The sequence below is a fragment of the Lepus europaeus genome, chromosome 10 (assembly GCF_033115175.1).
Source record: "Lepus europaeus isolate LE1 chromosome 10, mLepTim1.pri, whole genome shotgun sequence".
Lineage (NCBI taxonomy): Eukaryota > Metazoa > Chordata > Mammalia > Lagomorpha > Leporidae > Lepus > Lepus europaeus.
The window spans coordinates 72,874,636-72,890,927 of record NC_084836.1 but is presented as its reverse complement, the minus strand read 5'-3'; the positions used below and the strand labels follow the sequence as shown (position 1 = coordinate 72,890,927).

At 37.5% G+C, this 16,292-nt stretch overlaps 1 protein-coding gene across 4 annotated transcripts in view; it reads left to right on the top strand.

The window, feature by feature from the left end:
- LOC133768844 (zinc finger protein 271-like) overlaps nucleotides 1-16,292 on the top strand; it is an 81,745-nt gene that overhangs the window by 35,863 nt on the left and 29,590 nt on the right. For 3 of the 4 annotated variants that reach the window (XR_009867080.1, XR_009867079.1, XR_009867081.1), the window contains exons 3-5: nucleotides 3,274-3,400; nucleotides 4,004-4,096; nucleotides 6,097-8,457. Coding sequence is in view for 1 of the 4 variants with exons in the window: in XM_062203758.1 (XP_062059742.1) it covers nucleotides 3,274-3,400; nucleotides 4,004-4,096; nucleotides 6,097-8,378 (2,502 nt within the window). In the remaining 3 variants the exon portion in view is untranslated. Of the gene's footprint in view, nucleotides 1-3,273; nucleotides 3,401-4,003; nucleotides 4,097-6,096; nucleotides 8,826-16,292 lie in introns of those variants that run through there. The other variant, XM_062203758.1, reaches the window with a different exon arrangement.

The window sequence follows — 16,292 nt, the reverse complement described above, 5'->3', positions numbered from 1 at the left end:
AACCATGGAAAGTTTCCTCTGGCTACCTTCTCAACATGTGTCATTCCAAACACTACCACCATTCTTGATGCTGGGGCTTTCCTCATTTTACTCAAGAACTGTGTGAGTGGTTTGTATGTCTGTGAATGCTAGTGTTGGGGTAGAAGAAACCTTGAAGAGCAGTACAGGTGCCTGTCTTTTGCTGGCATAAGTGACAGTCATGGATCTGAGGTGTTGGAATCTGTCATTCAGATGCACCCTAAAGATTTTGGCTGCTCCAGGAAGAGACAGCAGTGGTAGATCCTCAGTTCTAGAGCTCAAGAAAGGGTGAATAAGGTTGGGCTTTCAAGGATTTTTTTGTCCAATGATGCACTGACAGAAGACCAGTGTGACTCCAGGTGTACACAAGGTAGTTACAAAAGTCCTGTAGACAATCTGTCTCATCCAAGATGGCCATAGGATGGAGATGGGTTTTTAGACCATTTCAGCTGAAATGTATATGGGGTGAATGTAGGTTGCACCTTTGTCACTCTTTACCCATCTGTAAGATGAGTATATTAGTAGTAGTAGTGAAATGTCCCATTTCCTGAGAAATCATTGTGAGATATGTGCAGGCTGACTTACACTGTGTGACAGTTGCATTTGTGGGGATTCATGGTATATCTTCTCCAAATGAACTTTCTGGTTTCCTGCACTGTATAGACTGACCAGCACTACTCATTTGAGGTTATAGAAGTATATACAACACCTAGTTTCCAGGAACATGGAAATTTGAGTACTGGGTGTTAGTCCCATTTCCTTTAGAAGTGAGTAGGTTTTGTGATACTTGGAGAAGGGAGCTCTAGGAATCAGAATAATTTCTGACAGAATTCTACGTGATGCTCTGAGACAGTACCTTACCTCTTCAGAGCAGAGAAAAAAGTCACTGAAATGCAAAGATCCTAGATTTGCATGGTCCAAGCAGTTATTGATCATACTGACCAGAATGAACAAGATTTAGTTGATATTAACTTACCTCATCCATAAGTTATGAAAGACCAGGTGATATTGGAAGTTCTGGACCAGCCTTCAAAAAAAGTTGTGAATGGTTTAGAAAGGCAAGGGCTTGCAAATGTTATTTATTTAAGTGGTCTTGAGGGTGTGGCCTGGGGTGGAGAGATAACCTCTCATGTCTGAGAGTCACTATCTACATTGCTTCCTACCACATGTCCATTACTTCATTCCGCTCTTATGACTTCCAGAAATGGAGGGTTGTGAAACCTAGTCTGCCATACACTTGGTATCTAGAGATACGCTGGCTGCCCCCTGTACCCTAGTAATTCTTTTTGGTAGCTCATGGAATATCTTTTAGGGTCTCTGCATGTAAAATAAATGAAATAAATTCTATTTCAGGAGATAAGTGGTTTGAATAGTGTCACATGATTTGTAGATGCATAGCATCCTAACTTTTGGATGGTGATTTCTGTTTTGCCACACTTAATTAAAAACACATTTATTTTTCAGATTAATTTCAGAAACTGTCAGCAGTTTCAGATAAGTATTGCTTTAGAAGATTGCCCTGAGCATGGCTTTCCTTTTGTTCCTGGTGTTATTTATGTATTGTGTGACTTCAAAAAGCATATCATAAAATGTTCCCACTCACTGTCAGTATTTCTTCTTGAATCTCTTGAACAATATTTAGTATACATACAGTTTCAGAAAATTACTGTGAGCTTTTTCCTATTTTCTGAATAGTAAAATTACACTAAATCAGATTTCATGTGCTAATATGTTTCTTAAAATATAAACAAAAAGAATATGACCACACATAGGCAGAAATGTGAAGCATAACCTTATGATCGCCAATGAATTTACTTGTGTGATTCCTAGGACTAATTTTTTTAGTATCAGAAGCTTTGCTAAGATCCAATTGATAGGCATAGATCATGTTTATAGGAGCTTTCTTCTAAGATTTTTAAAAATTATTTGCAAGTATTATATATGGAGAGAGGAAGACACGCAGATCTTCCATTTGCTGAGTCACTCCCCCAGACTGCTGCAATGGGCAGGGCTCAGACAGGCTGAGGCCAAGAGCTTCTTCTGGGTCTCCTATATTAGTAGCATTTATCCAGATACTTGGGCCTTCTTCCACTGTTTTTCTCAGGCCACTAGAAAAGAACTGGATTAAAAGCAAAATGGCCAGAATACAAATCATATAGGGTTTCTTTCATTGCAGGTGGCAACTTTACTTGCTATGTGCTAGTGCAGGTCCCATGTTTATGGAAACTTTTACATGAGATTGTGAAGTTCTATTAATTTTATTTGCATGTAATGGAACTTTCTTCTCTTTCACCAGGGTGTAGGAGAAATGAGAAAATACAATGGCTTAATAAATAGGCATTTGATTTATAATTCTAATTCAATATTTTGGGATGAGCTCAGCTGGGCAGTTCTTATGATAGCCTGGGATCAGAAATGAGGGTTTAGTCATCTGAGGAACTGATTGACAGTCATGCCTTAGAGATGGCTTCCTTTAAATGTCTGGTGGTTTGTGATGAGTCTTGGTAAGATCCTATCTCTTCAATGGGCAGGCCCCAGGGCTTTCCAGAAGATAAGAAAAATCTGAGAAGGCAAATGCTTTACAAACTATCTGTTTCTATTGCATTTACTGATATTCCAGGGGGTTAAGCAAATGAAAAATGAAATCCAGAGTCTTGTGAAGGGATGGATACAGGAAATGGTTTCATTTGGTTCCATCACTTACTACTGCTTCTCCAGCACTAGCTGGGAGCTAGAAACTGGCACTGGCACTGGCACTGGAAATTGAACCTAGGCACTTGAAGTAGAAGTAAGGTATCTTAGCTGGCATTATAAACACCAAGATAAATGCCTGTTCTCTTTTTTAAAATATTTTTCTCTGCCATATTTGAAATGACTTTCTATGGTGTTTTTCTTGAAATTCTTCTCTGTTCATTCCCAACATAGCTGCACTGATGGTTTCTTGTCTTCTCACCTGAATATTGCACATTCTTCACCTTAACATAGCTCATTGCCTGCTGTGCAATTCCCCTTGACAGATGTGGCCCTCTGTGACCTGAAACTCCTATTTTCTTCCAGTTAGGGCATTTTTCACAGCCTTTAAACCATAGGTTTGACTCCCTGCTGAATGAATCTGTGTGGCTGTCCAAATGCTCAACAAGTCAAAAATGAAAGCACATACTTCCTTCTTCATTCATACCTATGTATAAAGATAAAAAATGTCAGTGTTTGTTTTGTGACAAAGTTGATATGTTGACCAGAAGTGTTCTATTACAGGTGATGATAGCATTTGAAGACCTGGCTGTTTACTTTACCTTGGAGGAATGGCAGAACATGAACAAAGCTCAGAAAATCCTGTACAGGGATGTGATGCTAGAGACCTACAGCAGCCTGCTCTTCTTGGGTGAGTGTCACCCACCACATGCCCAATGATAACATTTTCTTACTATTTGAAAAATAAGCGGGGCCAGCACTGTGATGCAGCAGGTTAACGTCCTGGCCTGAAGAGCTGGCATCCCATATGGGCACCAGTTTGAGACCTTGCTGCTCCATTTCCAATCCAGCTCTCTGCAATGGCCTGGGAAAGCATCACAAGATGGCCCAAGCGCTTGGGCCCCTGCACCCACATGGGAGACCTGGAAGAAGCTCCTGGCTCCTGGCTTAAGATTGGTGCCGCTCTGGCCATTACAGCTGATTGGGGAGTGAACCAGGGGCTGGAAGACCTCTCTCTCTCTCTCTCTCTCTCTTTCTCTCTCTGCTCTGCCTCTCCTGTCTCTATGTAACTCTGACTTGCAAACAAATAAATCAAAAAGAAAAAGAAGCGAACACTTTATTAAGTTGAATGTTGGACAGCTATAGAATTTGAGTCCATGAATAATCTGAATACCTACCATCTAGAAAAGGATTCAAATTGGAACTTTTGTTGCATAGCTCCTGGAATAAGCTGTAGTCCTTTAAATAACCCAAGATAGTGATTTCACAAAATCTTACATATTTCTATTAATAGGGCACTGCATTACCAAACCTGATTTGATCTTTAAGTTGGAACAAGGAGCAGAGCCATGGATGGTGAATGAATGTCTAAATCAGAGAGTTCCAGGTCAGTACACACATAATGATGAAGATGGGCAAGCAAGAAAGAGTACAGCGAATGTTGATTTATGCTCTTTCCATGAATTTTTCCCAGTGTTACTCCTGAGGACACCTGGTTTGTGCATCAGAAGGGATTCTAGAGCATCTAGGGATGCCATTATATCTCTAACTCTTTTGTTCTTGATGAAGATGTTCTTTGATTTAAAAAAAAAGTTCCAATTATTTTTCTGATGTTACCAAGGCTTTTTTCGAGGCTAGATACATTCCCAAAGTTTAACTTGTCCTTCTCTATATTTAATGCCTTTTCCTTCATGCATTTATTTTTTTCTTCAGTTCCTGCTAGTTGGGTCAGTTACAGAAACTTGTTTCAGGTTGAGCCCCCACACATTGTTTTGGCCAGGTACAGAACTTGCTATTTTAAGCATCTCACAACTGAACCAATAAATGTAAACTCTCTCTCTCTTTTCTCTTTCTCTGTCCCTTTCAAATAAAATATGAAAAAAATAGGTTGTTAGAAACATTTGAGGAGAGAGCCTGTGGCTGGCAACCCTCTGTTTCATTCTCTCTTTGTGTCTTATTCTCTATCTCTCTGATTCTCAAGTTTGTAAATAAATAAATGAATGCTAAGAGATGGTCAGAAGTAAGCCTCTGTGCAGTGACATCAGAAATCCTGAAGCTAAGCATGAACTTATATAGAAACATGAAAATAAGTGATCCTAAACTAACCAAGAAAGTCTTGAGATTCTGAATCCCAAGGTCAAGTAAACCTCATAGTTTCACGTTGAATGTCTCAGATTTGTTTAGGAGTAGAGTTCAAAGTATGAATTCTCTCAAACAAACAAAAAAGATAAGAAAGGCATAGGAAATGAAGATTTCTTTGAAAATAAGAGAGAGCTTATCAAAATTTTCCAGAAACTCAAATTATCACATATGAATATTTATAGAAAAAGCTGAGGGGAGATAACCAGGGCCGGTGGTTTCAGGATGAGCTAGAAAACACTTTTCAAAGAAAGTAAACACACTCTGGGTTGCAGAAACAAATTCTTTAAACTGTTAGGGAGTGTATATCCAAGGTGGTATATTGTGATGTTTCTGTACCAGTTTTAGTTCTGAGAAGCTGAAGATGTTAGATTTCCTTCAGAGTATGGGGAAGCACGCTGTCATAGAGTGCAGATAAAAGCAAAGTTTTTCATTTGCAAAATCCCACAAATGCTATTTTCCTAGGAAGACTGAACATGAGATGACCATAGATTCAAATCTTTTTCTTTAAATGTGATCCGGTTTAGAGTACAGACACATTTCATTCTTCATCTGCAAGTAAAATACCAGTAAAATATTCCAATATTTAGGGTTGAAATATCAGAGAAGCACAAAACATAAAATTTTTAATAAAAATTATCTGAAGAAAAAGGACAGAGTAAAAACTGGTTGCTAAATATTTTTCCATTCTTTAAAATCTTATAGTTTTCTCATCATTGTTAAAGTCAGAGTGACAATGAGAGGAGAAAGAGATAGTTTATTAGCTCACTCCCCCAATGCCTGCAACAGTTATGTCTAATCTGAAGCCAAAAGGATGAGATTTCATCTAGTCTTCTCTGATGTATCACAGGATCCCAAGCACATGAACCATTATTTGCTGCCTTTTAGTTTACATAAGGTAGAGCTTTGTTGGAATCAGAGTACCCAGGGCTCAAACTGACACTATTTTGGGATGCAGGCACCTGAAGCAGTGAATTAACACATCTAAGCAGGAAAGCCCTTCTGCCATACTTGAATATAATTCAAGTAGTAAACAAGATCATGATTGAACATTGGGGAATCTATTGGTACAACCTAATATATCAATGTCTTAAAGGAAAAAAAAAAACATAATGGGCATAAATGTCTTTTACTGATTATGTTAAAATCTCATGCCACTTAGATAACAAGCAGCTTCATTCCCTTTACATCAGTATTTCAGGAGAAAGCACTTATATGTGATTCAGTGATTTTTTTTTCTCATTTCAGTTGCCATGAAAAGTGATGACATAATTAGGACCAACCAGGAAATTCAAGAAAAAAATTCGAATCAGGATGCTATGACAAGTATCAATACATCAACTCCCAAGACAGTTGAATTAAGAAAAAGACTTAATTTAAGTTCAAGTCATGTTTCAAAACTGATTATCAGAAAGGGAAATTATTCAGCAATGAAACCTGAGGAGCGCAATGTGTGTCACAATGTGTATCCCCATGGTGGCCCTGATGAGCTGCAAGCTGGAGAGAAACTTGAAGCCGCTAAGGTACCTGGGAACTCTGTCCAGTGCTATGAGCCTCTTAGTGAGTATCACAAGATTCAGAATATGAAGCATTCATTTGAACATAGTGGACAAGGGAATGACTTCAAAACAAAGATATTTGACATGGTCCATATGGGAGACACCTGTAATAAGTCAACTGTCACTGTTGGAAGGACAACTGTAATAAAGAAAACTCTTCATAAAGATACTAATCTCAGTAAGCATCAACAAATCAACAGAGGAGAGAAACTATATGAAGATATAGGATATGTGGAACCTCTCATTTACAAATCCGATCTTGCAATAAATCAGAGACAACATATATGGAAAAAACCCTACACATGTAAGCCTTGTGGAAAATCATTCAATTGTAAGTCCTGCCATACCATCATTCACAGTACTCACATAAAGGAAAACTCCCCTGTGTGTAATGAATGTGGAGAAACCACATACCAAAAGTTAGATCTCTTTAGGCATCAGAAAATTGACACAAAGAAGAAACCTCATGAATACAATGAGTGCAGAAAAGCCATTTTCCAGAAATCATACCTCATAACACATCAGAGAAATCACACAGAGGACAAACCTCATGAATGTAAGGATTGTGGGAAAGCCTTTGGCCAAAAGTCACATCTTGTTATGCATCAGAGAATTCATACAGGAGAGAAATCTTATGAATGCAATGGCTGTGGAGAAGTCTTCCTGTGCAAGTCACAGCTCATCAAACATGAGGGAATTCATGTAAGTGAGAAACCTCATGAATGTAATGGCTGTGGAAAAGCCTTTGGACAGAAGTCACATCTCATAGTGCATCAGAAAATTCACAGAGAGAAACCTTATGAATGTAATGACTGTGGAAAAGCCTTCAGCTATAAGTCACAGCTCATAATCCATCAGAGAATTCACACAGGGGAGAAACCTTATGAATGTAATGACTGTGGAAAAGCCTACAGCTATAAGTCACAACTCTTAATCCATCAGCGAATTCACACAGAGGAGAAAGCTTATGAATGTAATGACTGTGGAAAAGCCTTTAGCAAGAAGTCACAACTTGTAATGCATCAGAGAATTCACACAGGGGAGAAACCTTATGAATGTAATGACTGTAGAAAAGCCTTCAACTACAAGTCACAACTCATAGCCCATCAGAGAATTCACACAGGGGAGAAACCTTATGAGTGCAATGGATGTGGAAAAGCCTTTGGCCAGAAATCATATCTCATAATGCATCAGAGAATTCACACAGGGGAGAAACCTTATGAATGTAATGACTGTGGAAAAGCCTTCAGCTATAAGTCACAGCTCATAATCCATCAGAGAATTCACACAGGGGAGAAACCTTATGAATGTAATGACTGTGGAAAAGCCTTTGGCCAGAAGTCGCATCTCATAATCCATCAGAGAATCCATACAGGGGAGAAAGCTTATGAATGTAATGGCTGTGGAAAAGCCTTTGGCAAGAAGTCACATCTTGTAATGCATCAGAGAATTCACACAAGAGAGAAACCTTATGAATGCAATGGCTGTGGAAAGGCCTTCATCTATAACTCACAACTCATAATCCATCAGAGAATTCACACAGGGGAGAAACCTTATAAATGTAATGACTGTGGAAAAGCCTTTGGCCAGAAGTCGTATCTCATAATCCATCAAAGAATTCACACAGGGGAGAAACCTTATGAATGTAATGACTGTGGAAAAGCCTTTGGCCAAAAGTCAGGCCTCATCAAACACCAGAGAATTCACACAGGGGAGAAACCTTATAAATGTAATGAGTGCAGTAAAACCTTTGGCCAGAAGTCATATCTCATAATCCATCAGAGAATTCACACAGGGGAGAAACCTCATGAATGTAATTACTGTGGAAAAGCCTTTGGCCAAAAGTCAGGCCTCTTCAAACATCAGAGAATCCACACAGGGGAGAAACCTTATGAATGCAATGACTGCAGGAAAACCTTTGCTCAGAAATCACAACTCATAATCCATCAGAGAATTCACACAGGGGAATAACCTCATGAATGTAATGATTACAGAAAAGTTTTTTGCTGTAAATTACAACTCATAACATGAGCATCATTTGTAAGGCTGGGTGAGTGGTGACAAATTCAGTTTCTTTTTTTATGACATGTCTTCACGTTCATTCATAAATGAAAACTTTGCATGGTATAGTATTCTCAGTTGACCGATTTTTTTCTCTTAAGACTCACACAATATCTCTCCATTCTCTCATAGACCATACAGATTCTAATGAGAAGTCACCTGTAAATCTATTTGGAAATTCTTTGTAATTTATCTGAAATTTCTATCGTGCACATTTTGGAATTTTCTTTACATTTTACTACTGAAAGATTGACTGCAATATCTCACGACCAGATCTTTCTGGTCAGTGCTATTAGGAGTTCTATGTATTTACTATATTTGGACATCCCTTTATAGCTAAAACTTAGAAAGTTTTTTGGTAATATTTTACCAAAGATGCCTAGTAAACCATTCTCTCTTTCCACACCTGGAATTGTATTTTGCATCATTTCATTGTATCGCATAAATTACCAACACTTTTAAAAAATTTTATTACCTAAAATTTCATTTGTTTTTCAAGTTTTATATAAAGTTATTTATATATAAATATATATGTTAATACCCACTCCCTCCTCCCAAAAAGTTCCAGTCCCTCTCCCTCCATCTCCCTTATTCCCACTCTTAATTTTTATAGAGTTTTTTTTAATTTACTTTATACAGATAAGTTTAACCTCACAGTATATGAAAAGTTCAACAAATAGTATGAAGAATTAAAATAATATTACTCAACAGAAGAGACACTTCAATGTATTATATTGTAGGTACCCTATTAGTTAACCACAGATCAGCAAAAACATATGATATATGTCTTTTAGGGAGTAGCTGATTTTACTAATGTAGTGTTAGCCAGTTGTATGCATTTTGTTGCAAAAGAGGGACTTTTTTTTTTTTTTCTTACAGCTGAAAAGAATTTTTTCATCCAGTCTTCAGCTGATGGACATCTGGGTTGATTTTGTATTTTAGCTATTGTCAATTGTGTAGCAGTGACCAGTTATCAGTGATACATATAACTCTTTTAGATGCTGATTTCTTTTGATTCAGGTAAATTCCCAGGAATGGAATGGCTGGATCATATGCTAGGTTTATATTCACATTTCTGAGGTATATCCAATACTGTCTTCCATAGTGGCTGGAGCACTTTACATTCCCATAAACAGTGCATTAGGGTACCTTTTTCTCCACATCCTTGCCAGCATTTGTTATTTGTTGATTTCTGTATGTGAGCCATTCTAAATGCAATAAGATGAAATTTCATTATAGTTTTGATCTTTATTTCCCTAATGGCTAGTGTTACTGAGCATTATTTCAACTGTCTGTTGGCCATTGTATCTTCTGAAAAATGTTTGTTCAAGTCCTTTGCCCATGTCATAACTGGAGTGTTTGTTATGTTGTATTTGAATTTCTTGAGTTCTTTGTAGATTCTGTAGATTAATCCTTTGTCATCTGAGTATTTTTCAAATACTTTTCCCATTCTGTTGGTTGACTCTTCACCTTCCTGAGTGTTTCTTTTGGAATTCAGAAGCTTCTCAGCTTTCAGTAATCCCATTTGTCAATTTTGACTTTGATTAACTGTGCTTCTATGGTCTTTTCCAAGAAGTCTTTACCTATGCCAATGTCTTGTAGAGTTTTCCCAATGTTTTCTAATAATTTGATGGTATTGAGTTGTAGAAATAGATCTTTGATCCATTTTGAGTGGATTTTTGTGTAAGGGGTAAGATAGGCATCCTGTTTCATGTTTCTGAATGTGGAGATCCAGTTATTCCAGCATCATTTGTTGAAGAGACTGTCCTTGCTCTAGAGATAGATTTTAGCTCCTTTGTCAAAGATAAATTGGTTGTAAGCTGGTGCCGCAGCTCACTAGGCAAATCCTCTGCCTGTGGCGCCAGCACCCCAGGTTGTAGTCTTGGTTGGGGTGCCGGATTCTGTCCTGGTTGCTTCTCTTCCAGTCCAGCTCTCTGCTGTGGCCCAGGAAGGCAGTGGAGCATGGCCCAAGTGCTTGGTTGGCCATGCACCCACATGGGAGACTAGGAGGAAGCACCTGGCTCCTGGCTTTGGATTGGCGCAGCGTGCCGGCCATAGAGGCCATTTGTAGGGGGTGAACCAACGGAAGGAAGACCTTTCTCTCTGTCTCTCTCACTGTTTAACTCTGCCTATCAAAAAAAAAATAACTAAATAAATTGGTTGTAGATGTGTGGATTGTGTTCTGGATCTTCTTTTTTTTCCCTCTGGCTATCCATCTGTTTTTGTGCCAGTACCAGGCTGTTTTGATTATAACTGCCCTGTAGTATGCCTTGAAATCAGGTATTATGATGCCTCTGACTTTGCTTGTGTTATATTATATAAGTTTGATTTAGGTATTTGGGGTCTCAGAATTATTTTTTATAGATCTGAGAAGAATGTTGTTGATATTTTGATTGGTATCCCATTGAATCTATGAATTTCTCTTGGTATTATGGGCATTTTGATGATATTGATTCTTCCAATCCCTGAACATGGGTGATTTTTTCATTTTTGTTCTGTTATTTCTTTGCTTTATGTTTGGTAATTTTCATTGTAGAGATCTTTGACATTCTTGTTTAAATTTATTCCAAGATATTTAATTTTTATAACTATTTTGAATGGAATAATCTTAAAAGTTCTTAGCCTTCCCAATGTCTGTGAATGCAAATGCTCCTAATTTTTATGCATTAATTTTATATCCTGCAACTTTACAAAACTATTTTATGAGTTCCAGAAGTTTCTCAGTGTAGTCTTTTGGATCCCATTTATACAATCTACTCTTTTGCATATAGGGGTAGATTTACTTCCTCTTTTCCAATTTTCATCCCTTTTATTTCCTTTTCTTGCCTTGTGGCTCTGGATAAAACTTCCAGGACTATTTTGAATAGCAGTTGTGAGAATGGGCATCCTTCCTTGTTCTGGATCTTAGTGGGAATGCTCCCAGCTTACCCCCATTCAGTAAGATGTTGGCCATGAGTTTATCGTAAATTGCCTTGATTGTATGAGAAATGCTCCTTCTATAGCCAGTTTGTTTAATGTTTAATGCCATGAAAGGGTGTAGTATTTTTTTAAATGCTTTCTGTGAATCAATTGAAATAATCATATGGTTTTTGTTCCTCAGTTTGTAATGGGGTGAATCACATTTATTTATTTGCAAATGTGGAACCATCCCTGCATATGGTGTAAATACCACTTGGTCCAGGTGAATGATCTTTCTGATGTGTTGTTGGATTCAATTCGCTAGTATTTTGTTGAAGATATCTGCATCTGTGTTCATAAGATATATTAGTCTATGCTCTCTTTTTCTGTTGTATCTTTTTCTGGTTCAGTAATTACAGCTATGCTGGCTTTATAGAAGGAGTTTGGGAGTACTCTTTCCATAAGGAAAAGCGAGAAGAAACAGAGAGGAGGCTGGATACAAACTTACAGCCAGTCTGAATTTATTCAGAGAAAAGTAACTCATAGTGGTTGATCAATTGCTAGTGTGAATACAGAATGAACACATGGCTGAGGGTCAAGATTCCATGGCCTGAGCATTTTGGTATCTTAGGTGGGTTATGGGTGGGTTAGGTGGGTTGCCAAACATGTGAATGAATGCAGAGGGTGGTATGGAGAATAATAGGGTGTGAGACTGGATTGGGATTCAGTACAAGGAATGTCTTCGTGACTCAATTTTTGTAGATTGTGTCCAGGAATCTACCCAATTCTTCTATGTTTCCTAATCTATTGACAGAACTTTGTTGTAATTCCTGATTATTGTCTTCATATCTGTGGTATCTATTGTTATATTTTGTTTTTCATCTCTGATTTTATTGATTTGGGTGTTCTCCCTTTTTTCTATTGATTAGTTGTGCCAATAGTGAATCTATTTTGTTTGTTCGAAAAATCAACTGTTAATTTTACTGATCTTTTGTGATTTTTTTGTTTCAATTTTGTTTATTCTCTAATTTTTAATTGTTTCTTTCCTCCTAGTAATTTGCAGTTTGTGTTGTTGTTTTTCTAGGTCTTTGAGATTCACTGATAGTTCATTTGTTTAATATCTTTCTAATTTTTTCAGTAGGCACCATTTGCTCTAAACTTCCCTCTTAACACTGCTTTTGTATCATCCCATAACTTTTGATATGACTTATTGTCATCTTCATTTACTTCCAGAAATTTTTTGATTTCTTCTATGACCCACTGTCCATTTAGGAGCGTGTTGTTCAGTCTCCATGTGTTTGTATATGATCTAGAGATTCTTGAGTTGTTAATTTTCAGCTTCATTCCATTGTGATTAGAGGAGATGCACAATTTGATTTTTTTTTTTTAATTTGCTGAGACTTGCTTTATGTTGGAGCATATAGTCTATTCTCAAGAAGGTTCCATGCATTGATAAAAAGAATATGTATTCTTTAACTGTGGGTTGAAAAGTCCTGTAGATAGCAGTTGTGTCTAATTGGTCCATAGTGTGAATTAGTTTTGTTCTTGTTGGTTTGTTTTTCCTAGTTGATCTGTTCATTGATGAAGTGGATTGTTGAATTGCCCCATTACTATTGTATTGAAGTCTATTTCTCTCTTTATATCCATTAACATTTCTTTTAAATAGCCAGATCCCTAAGAATTCTCTGCATTTACATTTATTTATAGTCACATCTTTCTGTTGAATTGATCCCTTAATTATTATATAGTGCCATTCTTTGTCTCTTTTAATAGTTTTTGTTTAACGTCTTTTTCCTTTGATATTAGCATTGCTACAACTGCTCTTTTTAGCATTCCATTAGCATGGAATATCTTTTCTAATCTTTTCACTTTCAGTCTACATGTATCTTTGTTGGTGAGATGTGTTTCTTGCAGGCAGCAACCAGATGGGTTTTAAATCATTCAGTCAGTCTATACCTTTTAACTGAAGTTGAGGCCATTTACATTCAAAGTAACTATTGATAAGTAATTACTTTGCCCTGCCATTGTTTCATAAATATTCCTATTGTTTACCTTGGATTTCTTTTGCACTTTTGCTGGAGTATTTTCTGCCTTCATATTTTTTAAAGATTATTTATTTGAAAGGCAGAGATACTGCGAGGCAGAGGCAGAGGTCAGAGAGAGAGAGAAGTCTTCAATTCACTGCTATACTCCCTAAATGGCTTCAATGGCTGCAGCTGGGCCAATCCAAAATGAGGAGCCTGGATCTTATTTCAGGTCTCCCATATGGTTGTAGGGGCCCAAGGATTGGGCCATTTTAGCTGCTTTACCAGGCACATTAACAGGGAGCAGGATCAGAAGTTCAGTAGTTGGGGGACTTGAACTAATTCCTATATGGGGTGTTGGTGCTGCAGGCAGTAGCTTTAGCTGCTGCAATAGAGTGCCAACCCCTCACTCTCTTTTATCATGCTGGCTATCTTTCTGTTTCTTAGTGTAGCACAACATTTGAAAAATCTTTTGTAATGCCAGAAGAGTGATCAAAAATTCTTCCTACTTATATTATAAATGGTCTTTATTTCAATGTCATTCATAAATGAGAGCTTTGCAGGGTACAGTTTTCTGAGTTGACAGGTTTTCTCTTAAGACTTGAACTATGTCTTGCCATTCTCTCCTAGCCTGTAGGATTTCTTATAAGAAGTCCATGGTGAGTCTAATTGGAGAAGCCTCTGATTCTTTCATGCACATTTTAGAATCTTCTCTATGTTTTTCTATGGAAAGTTCGACTACAATGGTCATATCTATTTGGAATTCTATGTGCTTCCTGCAAATGGACATCCCTTTCTTTCTTCAAAATGGGGAAGTCTTCTGTGTGTATTTCAGTAAATAGACACTTTTTTTTTTTAACTTTTGTAAATATAAATTTCCAAAGTATAGTTTATGGATTACAGTGGCTTCCCCCCCCCATAATTTCCCTCCAACTTGCACCCCTCCCAACTCCCGCTCCCTATCCCATTCCATTGACATCAAGATTCATTTGCAATTATCTTTATATACAGAAGATCAATTTAGTATATATTAAGTAAAGATTTCATCAGTTTGGACCCACACAGAAACACAAAGTGTAAACTACTGTTTGAGTACTAGTTATAGCATTACTTCACATTGGAAAACACATTAAGGACAGATCCCACATGAGGAGTAAGTACACAGTGACTCCTGTTGTTGACTTAACAATTTGACACTCCTGTTATGGCATCAGTAATCTCCCTAGGCTCTAGTCATGAGTTGCCAAGGCTATGGAAGCCTTTTGAGTTCGCCAATTTTGATTCAGACAGGGTCATAGTGGAGGATCTCTTTTGGTCATGTTTACTAGGGATTCTATGAGCTTCCTGTACTACGATGTCTCTGTCCTTCTCCAAACCCGGGAAGTTCGCTGCAGGTATCTCACTAAAAAGGCCTTCTAACCTTTTCTCTCTCTCCATCCCTTCAGGAACTCCTAGCACCTGGATGTTGGGTTTTTTAATAGTATCCTGTAGATTCCCAACAATATTTTTTAGATTTCTAATTTCCTCTTCTTTTCTATGGTTTGACTGTATACTTTCCTGCTCTCTGTCTTCTAAGTCCGATATTCTCTCTTCTGTTTCACTGACTCTTTTTTTTTATTTATTAAACTTTTATTTAATGAATATAAATTTCCAAAGTACAGCTTATGGGTTACAATGGCTTCCCCCCTCCCATAACTTCCCTCCCACCCGCAACCCTCCCCTTTCCCACTCCCTCTCCCCTTCCATTCACATCAAGATTCATTTTCAATTCTCTGTATATACAGAAGATCAGTTTAGTATATATTAGGTAAAGATTTCAACAGTTTGCCCATATAGCAACACAAAGTGAAAAAACTACCTTTGGAGTACTAGTTATAGCATTAAATAAGAGTGTACAGCACATTAAAGACAGAGATCCTACATATTTTTTTTAAATTAATTAATTTTCTATGCCATTTCCAATTTAACACCAGGTTTTTTTTTTTCCATTTCCAATTATCTTTATATACAGAAGATCAATTCAGTATATAATTAGTAAAGACCTCATCAGTTTGAAACCACACAGAAACAAAAAGTGTAAAATTACTGTTTCAGTACTACTTATAGCATCACTTCACATTAGACAACACATTAAGGACAGATCCCACATGGGATGTAAGTACACAGTGACTCCTGATGTTGACTTAACAATTTGACACTCCTGTTCATGGCGTCAGTAATCTCCCTAGGCTCTAGTCATGAGTTGCCAGGGCTATGGAAGCCTTTAGAGTTCGCTGACTTTGATCTTATTCCGAAAGGGTCATAGTCAAAGTGGAAGCTCTCTCCTCCCTTCAGAGAAAGGTACCTCCTTCCTTGAAGGCCCCATTCTTTCCACTGGGATCTCACTCACAGAGATCTTTCATTTAGGTTTTTTTTTTTTTTAAGGTATCTTGGCTTTCCATGGCTACAATACTCTCATGGGCTCTTCAGCCAGATCCGTATGCCTTAAGGGCTGATTCTGAGGCCAGAGTGTTGTTTAGGATATCTGCCATTCTATGAGTCAACTGTGTATCCTGCTTCCCACGTTGGATCCTTCTCTCCCTTTTTGATTCTATCAGTTAGTATTAGCAGACACTAGTCTTGTTTGTGTGATCCCTTTGACTCTTAGACCTATCAGAGCCATCAATTGTGAACTGAAATTGATCACTTGGACTAATGAGATGGCACTGGTACATGCCACTTTGATGGGATTGTATTGGAATTCCCTGGCACATTTCTAACTCCACCATTTGTGGCAAGTCCGACTGAGCATGTCCCAAATTGTACATCTCCTCCCTCTCTTTTTCCACTCTTAAATTTAACAGGGATCACTTTTCAGTTAAAATTTAAACACTTAAGAATAATTGTGTATTAATTACAGAGT